This window comes from Pseudophryne corroboree, chromosome 4 (assembly GCF_028390025.1).
Source record: "Pseudophryne corroboree isolate aPseCor3 chromosome 4, aPseCor3.hap2, whole genome shotgun sequence".
NCBI lineage: Eukaryota > Metazoa > Chordata > Amphibia > Anura > Myobatrachidae > Pseudophryne > Pseudophryne corroboree.
In genome coordinates, this window is record NC_086447.1 from 934,164,960 (window position 1) to 934,178,376 (window position 13,417).

The 13,417-nt window shown below is 48.4% G+C and overlaps 1 protein-coding gene across 1 annotated transcript in view; it reads right to left on the reverse strand.

The window, feature by feature from the left end:
- The window catches only part of USH2A (usherin), a 1,656,840-nt gene that overhangs the window by 740,513 nt on the left and 902,910 nt on the right, over nt 1-13,417 (reverse strand). The window contains exon 33 of the mRNA XM_063919430.1: nt 11,465-11,636. Coding sequence (XP_063775500.1) covers nt 11,465-11,636 — 172 coding nt within the window. The remainder of the gene's footprint in view (nt 1-11,464; nt 11,637-13,417) is intronic.

Here is a 13,417-nt window from a genome sequence, read left to right on the forward strand (position 1 = left end):
CACAGTACAGTGCGGTAGTTCACGGCTGTGGCTACCTCTGTGTCGGCACTCGGCAGCCCGTCCATAATTGTATATACCACCTAACCGTGGTTTTTTTTTCTTTCTTTATACATACATACTAGTTACGAGTATACTATCTCCTTATCAACCAGTCTATATATTAGCAGCAGACACAGTACAGTGCGGTAGTTCACGGCTGTGGCTACCTCTGTGTCGGCACTCGGCAGCCCGTCCATAATTGAATATACCACCTAACCGTGGTTTTTTTTTCTTTCTTTATACATACATACTAGTTACGAGTATACTATCTCTTTATCAACCAGTCTATATATTAGCAGCAGACACAGTACAGTGCGGTAGTTCACGGCTGTGGCTACCTCTGTGTCGGCACTCGGCAGCCCGTCCATAATTGTATATACCACCTAACCGTGGTTTTTTTTTCTTTCTTTATACATACATACTAGTTACGAGTATACTATCTCTTTATCAACCAGTCTATATATTAGCAGCAGACACAGTACAGTGCGGTAGTTCACGGCTGTGGCTACCTCTGTGTCGGCACTCGGCAGCCCGTCCATAATTGTATATACCACCTAACCGTGGTTTTTTTTTCTTTCTTTATACATACATACTAGTTACGAGTATACTATCTCTTTATCAACCAGTCTATATATTAGCAGCAGACACAGTACAGTGCGGTAGTTCACGGCTGTGGCTACCTCTGTGTCGGCACTCGGCAGCCCGTCCATAATTGTATATACCACCTAACCGTGGTTTTTTTTTCTTTCTTTATACATACATACTAGTTACGAGTATACTATCTCTTTATCAACCAGTCTATATATTAGCAGCAGACACAGTACAGTGCGGTAGTTCACGGCTGTGGCTACCTCTGTGTCGGCACTCGGCAGCCCGTCCATAATTGTATACTAGTATCCAATCCATCCATCTCCATTGTTTACCTGAGGTGCCTTTTAGTTGTGCCTATTAAAATATGGAGAACAAAAATGTTGAGGTTCCAAAATTAGGGAAAGATCAAGATCCACTTCCACCTCGTGCTGAAGCTGCTGCCACTAGTCATGGCCGAGACGATGAAATGCCAGCAACGTCGTCTGCCAAGGCCGATGCCCAATGTCATAGTACAGAGCATGTCAAATCCAAAACACCAAATATCAGTAAAAAAAGGACTCCAAAACCTAAAATAAAATTGTCGGAGGAGAAGCGTAAACTTGCCAATATGCCATTTACCACACGGAGTGGCAAGGAACGGCTGAGGCCCTGGCCTATGTTCATGGCTAGTGGTTCAGCTTCACATGAGGATGGAAGCACTCAGCCTCTCGCTAGAAAAATGAAAAGACTAAAGCTGGCAAAAGCAGTAGCACCGCAAAGAACTGTGCGTTCTTCGAAATCCCAAATCCACAAGGAGAGTCCGACTCCAATTGTGTCGGTTGCGATGCCTGACCTTCCCAACACTGGACGTGAAGAGCATGCGCCTTCCACCATTTGCACGCCCTCTGCAAGTGATGGAAGGAGCACCCGCAGTCCAGTTCCTGATAGTCAGATTGAAGATGTCAGTGTTGAAGTACACCAGGATGAGGAGGATGTGGGTGTTGCTGGCGCTGGGGAGGAAATTGACCAGGAGGATTCTGATGGTGAGGTGGTTTGTTTAAGTCAGGCACCCGGGGAGACACCTGTTGTCCGTGGTAGGAATATGGCCGTTGACATGCCTGGTGAAAATACCAAAAAAATCAGCTCTTCGGTGTGGAAGTATTTCACCAGAAATGCGGACAACAGGTGTCAAGCCGTGTGTTCCCTTTGTCAAGCTGTAATAAGTAGGGGTAAGGACGTTAACCACCTCGGAACATCCTCCCTTATACGTCACCTGCAGCGCATTCATAATAAGTCAGTGACAAGTTCAAAAACTTTGGGTGACAGCGGAAGCAGTCCACTGACCAGTAAATCCCTTCCTCTTGTAACCAAGCTCACGCAAACCACCCCACCAACTCCCTCAGTGTCAATTTCCTCCTTCCCCAGGAATGCCAATAGTCCTGCAGGCAATGTCACTGGCAATTCTGACGAGTCCTCTCCTGCCTGGGATTCCTCCGATGCATCCTTGCGTGTAACGCCTACTGCTGCTGGCGCTGCTGTTGTTGCTGCTGGGAGTCGATGGTCATCCCAGAGGGGAAGTCGTAAGCCCACTTGTACTACTTCCAGTAAGCAATTGACTGTTCAACAGTCCTTTGCGAGGAAGATGAAATATCACAGCAGTCATCCTGCTGCAAAGCGGATAACTGAGGCCTTGACAACTATGTTGGTGTTAGACGTGCGTCCGGTATCCGCCGTTAGTTCACAGGGAACTAGACAATTTATTGAGGCAGTGTGCCCCCGTTACCAAATACCATCTAGGTTCCACTTCTCTAGGCAGGCGATACCGAGAATGTACACGGACGTCAGAAAAAGACTCACCAGTGTCCTAAAAAATGCAGTTGTACCCAATGTCCACTTAACCACGGACATGTGGACAAGTGGAGCAGGGCAGGGTCAGGACTATATGACTGTGACAGCCCACTGGGTAGATGTATGGACTCCCGCCGCAAGAACAGCAGCGGCGGCACCAGTAGCAGCATCTCGCAAACGCCAACTCTTTCCTAGGCAGGCTACGCTTTGTATCACCGCTTTCCAGAATACGCACACAGCTGAAAACCTCTTACGGCAACTGAGGAAGATCATCGCGGAATGGCTTACCCCAATTGGACTCTCCTGTGGATTTGTGGCATCGGACAACGCCAGCAATATTGTGTGTGCATTAAATATGGGCAAATTCCAGCACGTCCCATGTTTTGCACATACCTTGAATTTGGTGGTGCAGAATTTTTTTAAAAACGACAGGGGCGTGCAAGAGATGCTGTCGGTGGCCAGAAGAATTGCAGGACACTTTCGGCGTACAGGCACCACGTACAGAAGACTGGAGCACCACCAAAAACTACTGAACCTGCCCTGCCATCATCTGAAGCAAGAAGTGGTAACGAGGTGGAATTCAACCCTCTATATGCTTCAGAGGTTGGAGGAGCAGCAAAAGGCCATTCAAGCCTATACAATTGAGCACGATATAGTAGGTGGAATGCACCTGTCTCAAGCGCAGTGGAGAATGATTTCAACGTTGTGCAAGGTTCTGATGCCCTTTGAACTTGCCACACGTGAAGTCAGTTCAGACACTGCCAGCCTGAGTCAGGTCATTCCCCTCATCAGGCTTTTGCAGAAGAAGCTGGAGACATTGAAGGAGGAGCTAACACGGAGCGATTCCGCTAGGCATGTGGGACTTGTGGATGGAGCCCTTAATTCGCTTAACAAGGATTCACGGGTGGTCAATCTGTTGAAATCAGAGCACTACATTTTGGCCACCGTGCTCGATCCTAGATTTAAAGCCTACCTTGGATCTCTCTTTCCGGCAGACACAAGTCTGCTGGGGTTGAAAGACCTGCTGGTGACAAAATTGTCAAGTCAAGCGGAACGCGACCTGTCAACATCTCCTCCTTCACATTCTCCCGCAACTGGGGGTGCGAGGAAAAGGCTCAGAATTCCGAGCCCACCCGCTGGCGGTGATGCAGGGCAGTCTGGAGCGACTGCTGATGCTGACATCTGGTCCGGACTGAAGGACCTGACAACGATTACGGACATGTCGTCTACTGTCACTGCATATGATTCTCTCAACATTGATAGAATGGTGGAGGATTATATGAGTGACCGCATCCAAGTAGGCACGTCACACAGTCCGTACTTATACTGGCAGGAAAAAGAGGCAATTTGGAGGCCCTTGCACAAACTGGCTTTATTCTACCTAAGTTGCCCTCCCACAAGTGTGTACTCCGAAAGAGTGTTTAGTGCCGCCGCTCACCTTGTCAGCAATCGGCGTACGAGGTTACATCCAGAAAATGTGGAGAAGATGATGTTCATTAAAATGAATTATAATCAATTCCTCCGCGGAGACATTGACCAGCAGCAATTGCCTCCACAAAGTACACAGGGAGCTGAGATGGTGGATTCCAGTGGGGACGAATTGATAATCTGTGAGGAGGGGGATGTACACGGTGATATATCGGAGGGTGATGATGAGGTGGACATCTTGCCTCTGTAGAGCCAGTTTGTGCAAGGAGAGATTAATTGATTCTTTTTTTGGGGGGGTCCAAACCAACCCGTCATATCAGTCACAGTCGTGTGGCAGACCCTGTCACTGAAATGATGGGTTGGTTAAAGTGTGCATGTCCTGTTTTGTTTATACAACATAAGGGTGGGAGGGCCCAAGGACAATTCCATCTTGCACCTCTTTTTTCTTTTCTTTTTCTTTGCGTCATGTGCTGTTTGGGGAGGGTTTTTTGGAAGGGCCATCCTGCGTGACACTGCAGTGCCACTCCTAGATGGGCCCGGTGTTTGTGTCGGCCACTAGGGTCGCTAGTCTTACTCACACAGTCAGCTACCTCATTGCGCCTCTTTTTTTCTTTGCGTCATGTGCTGTTTGGGGAGGGTTTTTTGGAAGGGACATCCTGCGTGACACTGCAGTGCCACTCCTAGATGGGCCCGGTGTTTGTGTCGGCCACTAGGGTCGCTAGTCTTACTCACACAGTCAGCTACCTCATTGCGCCTCTTTTTTTCTTTGCGTCATGTGCTGTTTGGGGAGTATTGTTTTGAAGGGCCATCCTGCGTGACACTGCAGTGCCACTCCTAGATGGGCCAGGTGTTTGTGTCGGCCACTTGGGTCGCTTATCTTAGTCACACAGCGACCTCGGTGCAAATTTTAGGACTAAAAATAATATTGTGAGGTGTGAGGTGTTCAGAATAGACTGAAAATGAGTATAAATTATGGTTATTGAGGTTAATAATACTATGGGATCAAAATGACCGCAAATTCAATGATTTAAGCTGTTTTTTAGTGTTTTTTGAAAAAAACACCCGAATCCAAAACACACCCGAATCCGACAAAAAAAATTCGGTGAGGTTTTGCCAAAACGCGGTCGAACCCAAAACACGGCCGCGGAACCGAACCCAAAACCAAAACACAAAACCCGAAAAATTTCAGGCGCTCATCTCTAACCCTAACTTCCCCTATGGCTGCATAACCCTAACACCCCCCCAACCTAACTGTAACCCTTCCACAACCTAACCCTAACCTCCCCCATGGCTGCATAACCATAACGCCCCCCCCCCACCAACCTAACTGTAACCCCCCCACAACCTAACCCTAACCTCCCCCATGGCTGCATAACCCTAACGCCCCCCCCACCAACCTAACTGTAACCCCCCACAACCTTACCCTAACCTCCCCCATGGCTGCATAACCCTAACCTTCCCCATGGCTGCATAACCCTAACGACCCCCCCCCAAACCTAACTGTAACCCCCTCACAACCTAACCCTAACCTTCCCCATGGCTGCATAACCCTAACGCCCGCCCACCAACCCAACTGTAACCCCCCCACAACCTAACCCTAACCTCCCCCATGGCTGCATAACCCTAACACCCCCCCAACCTAACTGTAACCCCTCCACAACCTAACCCTAACCTCCCCCATGGCTGCATAACCCTAACGTCCCCCACACCAACCCGACTGTAACTCCCTCACAACCTTACTCTAACCTCCCCCATGGCTGCATAACCCTAACGCTCACCCACCAACCCAACTGTAACCCCCTCACAACCTAACCCTAACCTCACCCATGGCTGCATAACCCTAACGCTCACCCATGGCTGCATAACCCTAACGCTCACCCATGGCTGCATAACCCTAACGCTCACCCACCAACCCAACTGTAACCCCCTCACAACCTAACCCTAACGCTCACCCATGGCTGCATAACCCTAACGCTCACCCACCAACCCAACTGTAACCCCCTCCACAACCTAACCCTAACTTCCCCTATGGCTGCATAACCCTAACGCCCCCCCCCCCCCCCAAACCTAACTGTAACACCCCCACAACCTAACCCTAACCTCCCCCATGGCTGCATAACCCTAACGCCCCCCCCACCAACCTAACTATAACCCCCACAACCTTACCCTAACCTCCCCCATGGCTGCATAACCCTAACCCCCCCACCCCGATGCAGCCTAACCTCCCGCAGACTAACCCTAGCTCTCCCGCCCACGGCTAATCCTAATGTTGACATTCCAAGAATATCAACATTTTAACAATGTTGACGTCATAATCCTGAATGTTGGCTTTGCTATTGTCTACATTTAGACTACATCCCATGTATACAGCATTTGTACATTTTAATATAAATCTTACGTAAAGCTGCAAAAAATCACGTGACGCCATTTTCAGGCTGACCCTAGACGGATACGGTATGCGGTCAGGAGGGCCGCCGATTCCACCCCCAGAAAGGAGCAGTATTTTTGTGTGTGAGGTTTTCTCCTCTTATTACATGTACAGAAAATATTTAGCACTATAACTTTTGGTGCACGCGCTATTGTTATAAACGTCCTTTATTGCGCTGTCATGTTAGTGGCCCTTTGAAAGATCCCCTTAACGAGACCGCTTGTTCCTTTCTGTACATACCCCTCTGGAAGTTGCTTGGCTGAATGAAGACATTGCTGTGATCTTTAAATGACCCCACCGCAATTAAATTAATGACGGATCACTAGGAGCTATGCAATATATTTTTAGACACAGACATAAGGTAAAATGCTAGATTGCATAGGTAACATCTCACACGAATCAGTCTCCGCATTAGGCACAAAGGATATGCAGATCAGCTTGCGCAGTGTATTGAATAATTTTTTCACCTAATTTTTAATTGCCAGAAACAGTTTTTACAATTTAATGTGAGAATATATTTAGAAAAAGACGGCGCATAGGGAGCAGGATAAATGTATGCATGCTATCCACATCAATGTAAATTTATTCGTAATCAAGGGTGGAATATTTCTTATGGTATTCATCAAAACAAATATCCATATATAGATCTCCGAGTTAAGTAAAAAGTCTGAATAAAATAGGTAAACTTTGGGCCAATTGTTCCACTGATTTTGACTGTTTAAAGTAACAATAACGACGTCCGTCTCTGCAAATGCGGATAAGCAACAGGTTCGTGGCAGGAGGGGTGACAATAATAGCGCTACGTGCCACAGACACCGCACACAACCTGTACACAATATAATCGTTTCATGAAGTGTGATACACAGGAGATTGTCTGAGTATAGACAGAGCTATCAATAAATATTACAGTCACATTTGCCATGTAAGATGCAATTAAATTCTGACCGAAAACAAAATAAAAAGTCATATTAAATACCTACAAACTAGAGATGTGCTTAGGCCTCGTGTTTTGGTTTTGGATCTAATTTATCATTGTGTTTTCGCAAAACCGCCCTCAAGTGTTTCAGTGCGGATTTTGTTTTTGGTTCCGTTTAAAACTGATTAAAAAAATCTATAATCTACTATATAAAAATGAAATTCTGTCATTCTGTCTTTCTATACAAATCCACAGTTTACAAGTGAAGATCGTGAAATTTCACATACAAGTGTATTAAAACATGGCGGATGCAAGTAAAGAAATTTGAAATCCCTAGCACCCCTAGGGGGGCAGACAGCAGCACAGAGTATATCAGGAGACAGCATAACTCCGGAATTGCTGGACCCATGTACTCAAAAATTGGTACACATATGCCTTACACTCTGCCAACAAACACTGTGGGAGGAAGACACCCCTAGCACCCTTAGGGGTGAGCCAGCAGCACTGAGTATTTCAGCAGACAGCATAACTCTGGAATGCCTGCAGCAATTTACAACAAACTTGGTACACATCTGACTTACACTCTGGAAACAAACACTATGGGGGTCAGACGCCCCGAGCACCCCTAGGGGGGGGGACAGCAGCACAGAGTATATCAGCAGCCAGCAAAACTGTGGAAGGCCTGGAGCAATTTACACCAAACTTGGTACACATCTGACTTCAAATCTTGGAACACACTCTGTGGGGGTTAAACACTCCTATCACCCCTAGGGGTGGGACAGCAGCACAGATTATTTCAGGAGAACAGCATAACTCTGGAATGCCTGGAGCAATTTACACCAAACTTGCTACACATATTACTTAGACTCTGGGAACAAACACTGTGGGGGTAAGACACCCCTAGCACCCCTAGGGTGGGCCAGCAGCACAGAGTATATTATGACATGCATGATATGTCAGTAATGACAGGGCTGCATGTGACAGGGGCAGTGGCATGGTGTGAGGAGGGAATGGAGGCAGCAGGAGGCCACAGACTGAGAGTTATATAGTGGGAGAAGCAGGGTCTCCAGCAGCACAGAGTATATCAGGATATGAGCATACCTCCCAACTGTCCCGATTTTCGCGGGACAGTCCCGTTTTTTGGGGACTGTCCCGCTGTCCCACCCGCGGCCCGCAGTGTCCCGCGGTGGGGGGGGGGCAGTTGGGAGGCTCCGTCTCTCGCTGCCCTGCTTAGCAGAGCAGCGGTGAATAGACGCTGTGCGCATGCGCACAGCGTCTATTCAGTGCAGACAGAGGGAGAGGGGGCATGACAGCGGCTCACAGAGCGCTGGGCATGCCCCCTTAGTGATGAAAACGGGGGCGTGGCTCGCTATCGCGGGTCATCCCGTGAAGCCACGCCCCTTTTCCGTAGACCACGCCCCCTTTTCGGGAGCGCATGTGTCCCTCTTGCCGATGGGACAAAGTTGGGAGGTATGATATGAGTGATGTGTCAGTGAGGACAGGGCTGCATGTGACAGGGGCAGTGACATGATGTGAGGAGGGGAATGGAGGCAGCAGGAAGTCACAGACTGAGAGTTATATAGTGGGGAGAGCAGGGTCCCCAGCAGCACAGAGTATATCAGGAGATGAGGGTTGTGTCAGTGAGGACAGGGCTGCATGTGACAGGGGCAGTGACATGATGTGAGGAGGGGAATGGAGGCAGCAGGAAGTCACAGACTGAGAGTTATATAGTGGGAGGAGCAGGGTCCCCAGCAGCACAGAGTATATCAGGAGATGAGGGATGTGTCAGTGAGGACAGGGCTGCATGTGACAGGGGCAGTGACATGATGTGAGGAGGAGAATGGAGGCAGCAGGAAGTCACAGACTGAGAGTTATATAGTGGGAAGAGCAGTGTCCCCAGCAGCACAGAGTATATCAGGAGATGAGGGATGTGTCAGTGAGGACAGGGCTGCATGTGACAGGGGCAGTGACATGATGTCAGGAGGGGAATGGAGGCAGCAGGAAGCCACAGACTGAGAGTTATATAGTGGGAGGAGCAGGGTCCCCAGCAGCACAGAGTATATCAGGAGATAAGTGGTGTGTCAGTGAGGACAGGGTTACATGTGACAGAGGCAGTGACATGATGTGAGGAGGGGAATGGAGGCAGCAGGAAGTCACAGACTGAGAGTTATATAGTGGGAGGAGCAGGGTCCCCAGCAGCACAAAGTATATCAGGAGATGAGTGATGTGTCAGTGAGGACAGGGCTGCATGTGACAGGGGCAGTGACATGATATGAGGAGGGGAATGGAGGCAGCAGGAAGTCACAGACTGAGAGTTATATAGTGGAGGAGCAGTGTCTCCCAGCAGCACAGAGTATATCAGGAGATGAGTGATATGTCAGTGATGACAGGGCTGCATGTGACAGGGGCAGTGACATGATGTGAGGAGTGGAATGGAGGCAGCAGGAAGTCACAGACTGAGAGTTATATAGTGGGAGGAGCAGGGTCCCCAGCAGCACAGAGTATATCAGGAGGTGACTGATGTGTCAGTGAGGACAGGGCTGCATGTGACAGGGGCAGTGACATGATGTGAGGAGGGGAATGGAGGCAGCAGGAAGCCACAGACTGAGAGTTATATAGTGGGAGGAGCAGGGTCCCCAGCAGCACAGAGTGTATCAGGAGATGAGTGATGTGTCAGTGAGGACAGGGCTGCATGTGACAGGGGCAGTGACATGATGTGAGGAGGGGAATGGAGGCAGCAGGAAGCCACAGACTGAGAGTTATATAGTGGGAGGAGCAGGGTCCCCAGCAGCACAGAGTATATCATGAGATGAGTGATGTGTCAGTGAGGACAGGGCTGCATGTGACAGGGGTAGTGACATGATATGAGGAGGGGAATGGAGGCAGCAGGAAGTCACAGACTGAGAGTTATATAGTGGAGGAGCAGTGTCTCCCAGCAGCACAGAGTATATCAGGAGATGAGTGATATGTCAGTGATGACAGGGCTGCATGTGACAGGGGCAGTGACATGATGTGAGGAGTGGAATGGAGGCCGCAGGAAGTCACAGACTGAGAGTTATATAGTGGGGGGAGCAGGGTCCCCAGCAGCACAGAGTATATCAGGAGATGAGTGATGTGTCAGTGAGGACAGGGCTGCATGTGACAGGGGCAGTGACATGATGTAAGGAGGGGAATGGAGGCAGCAGGAAGTCACAGACTGAGAGTTATATAGTGGGAGGAGCAGGGTCCCTAGCAGCACAGAGTATATCAGGAGATGAGTGATGTGTCAGTGAGGACAGGGCTGCATGTGACAGGGGCAGTGACATGATGTGAGGAGGGGAATGGAGGCAGCAGGAAGCCACAGACTGAGAGTTATATAGTGGGAGGATCAGGGTCACCAGCAGCACAGAGTGTATCAGGAGAGGAGTGATGTGTCAGTGAGGACAGGGCTGCATGTGACAGGGGCAGTGACATGATGTGAGGAGGGGAATGGAGGCAGCAGGAAGTCACAGACTGAGAGTTATATAGTGGGAGGAGCAGGGTCCCCAGCAGCACAGAGTATATCAGGAGATGAGTGATGTGTCAGTGAGGACAGGGCTGCATGTGACAGGGGCAGTGACATGATGTGAGGAGGGGAATGGAGGCGCAGGAAGCCACAGACTGAGAGTTATATAGTGGGAGGAGCAAGGTCCCTCAGCAGCACAGAGTATATCAGGAGATGAGTGATGAGTCAGTGAGGACAGGACTGCATGTGACAGGGGCAGTGACATGTTGTGAGGAGGGGAATGGAGCCAGCAGGAACCCACACACTGAGAGTTATATAGTGGTTCCCCAGCTGCACATTGCGACCACATCAGGTAAGTTGTTAAAGTGCAGCTGACGTGTACACACAGCGTAGTCAGCCATTTTGTGGGCTGGGCCACTATTAATTAGAATACATCCTCTCCATTCACTAGGAACCAGGACCTTATGGAGATTAGTCAATAATTACCTCAGTGAGAGCACAGGAGTAATAAATGGTTCAGGCTACAAAATGGCTTCCCTCACTGTCTGCAGGCGAGATTACTAGGCCCCACGTGTAATACAGGGAATGGAGAGGGGAGAACTCTCCTTACTTTAATGATGTCTGTACAGGGCACATTGTATTGCAGACACATGTTGGGAACCATGTAATAAGTTCTTTATACTGTAGGTCACACATTATACATTATTTTAGTATCAGTTCAGCAGTATTTTTGGTTTATAGGAATACTCACACTCATTTTTACAGAGTATCTGGTTCCTGGTGTAAGTCCTGGGATTGTGTAATCCAGAAAGAGATCGGTGCAGTTATAGACAGTGTTCCAGGACGTTCCATTGGTCACGTCGTCTGTGATATGCAATAGATAACGCTCCACAACGCCAGTGATTGTCTCTGGCTCCGACCACCTAAGAAGGGACAGAGTAAAACGTTCTGACCTTGCTGCTTCTGGTGACACAAACTCTGGGAGCTGGTGAGACGCCTATTACCAGTCCGGTGACTGGGCAGATGTCTGAGGCGTGGGCACATTGTAAATTAGGACTAATTATTACAGATGAGCACGCCAGTTTTACTCTTGTGGCGATAAAGAGGAGTTTCTTTTTTTTTATTTCCGCTTATTGCAGCCATATCAAATCACTTACACAGTGATACTCAGCTGCCCCTGCGTTACTTGCCCGCAGTGTGCATAGCCACATTAAAGGGGGTATGCAGGAGATACTGTACCCCGAGCCCACCTTTGTCAGGGTGCCCTCTGGCCAGGGCATACTGACATCACAAGCACTCCCTCTTGTGCAGCAGCAGAACCAGGCAGCCAAGATGCAAGCCGAACAGGATGCAGTTCAGAGACACAGGAGTATCAGGTTTCATGAGATACAGATGGAGCTTCCTGACCAGAAATACTGTACGAGGGGGAGAGACCTGTAAGTGACACAGGGATCCCAGCTTCTCCTACTTCCCACATGGGTGTCTGAGTCCTGTGTAACCTGTTATCTAATGAGTCTGGAGAGAGACACACACAGGGAGTCCTCCTGAGTCCTGTCCCAGTGTGTAAGTTGCACAGAGGCAGCTGCTATTCTTGCATGTGACAAGTTGTCTTTGCTCCACTTTTATAAATTAGTTATGTCCCAATTAAGTGGAGCTATAAACAGTACCCAGGCATTATTACACTATTAGTAGAAATCAAATATACACCATTGTTTTAGATTTAATATATATAACAATCTAATATAATCCCCCCCCCTTCCCCTGGGTCCCTCCACTGTCTTAAGCGCCTCCACCTAAACATAGGCCCAGGGTGAGTATTAAAATTGTATTTTTAGTTTTCTCACAAAATGATGCCATTTCTCTATTTTTATGGAAACACTCGGGATGATAGTGTGTAGGGGATGTACATCCCTCAGTATAGGCCCTTACACATTTTCTGGTCCAGGTCCATGTAACCCTTAATCTGGCCCTAATTATGCATTACTTCCTAAATAAGCTCCCCCATACAAAGACATCTGGAAGCCACCCCAGCGGAAGCCTGCACATCTTACCGCCGGCGAGTGGCCCATATAACCAGAGGTGTAGCTAGGCACCATGGTGCCCAGAGCAATGGTAAGTTTGGCGCCCCCCTCCCCTGTACTGAATCGGGGTTCTAGCCAACATGTTGTGGCATGTTACATTTAAAAAGAAACAATATTTAAAAATCTTAACTTGGTGACAGGGCCGGTTCTAGACCTTGTGGAGCTCAGAGCGAAAGTTTCCTTTGTGTGCCTCCCTTTTTTTAAAATAGGGTCAGTGCATGCCGAAGGCTTGCAACATAAATATAGGGGTATGGCTTCATTGGGAAGGTTCGTGGCCACAGAATAGTACCAATTCACATTACACCGCACAGTAGTATCTGTTATTCACATTACACCACACAGTAGTACCCCTTATACACATTATGCCACACAGTAGATCCCCTTATACACTTGACGCCACACAGTAGAGCCCTATATATATGTTGAGCCCCTTGTACACATTACAACTTGGTAGAGCCGCTATGGAAGTAGCTGTATTTAGTTATTTGCTTGTTTAATTCAAATAAATTAAAAACACTATATACTGTATATGCCCCGACTGACCTGACCTCACAACCCCCCAATTCCTCAATGAAAATAAAGCCCCAAATGTGACCCTCTACAGACCTGATAACCTTCCTAAA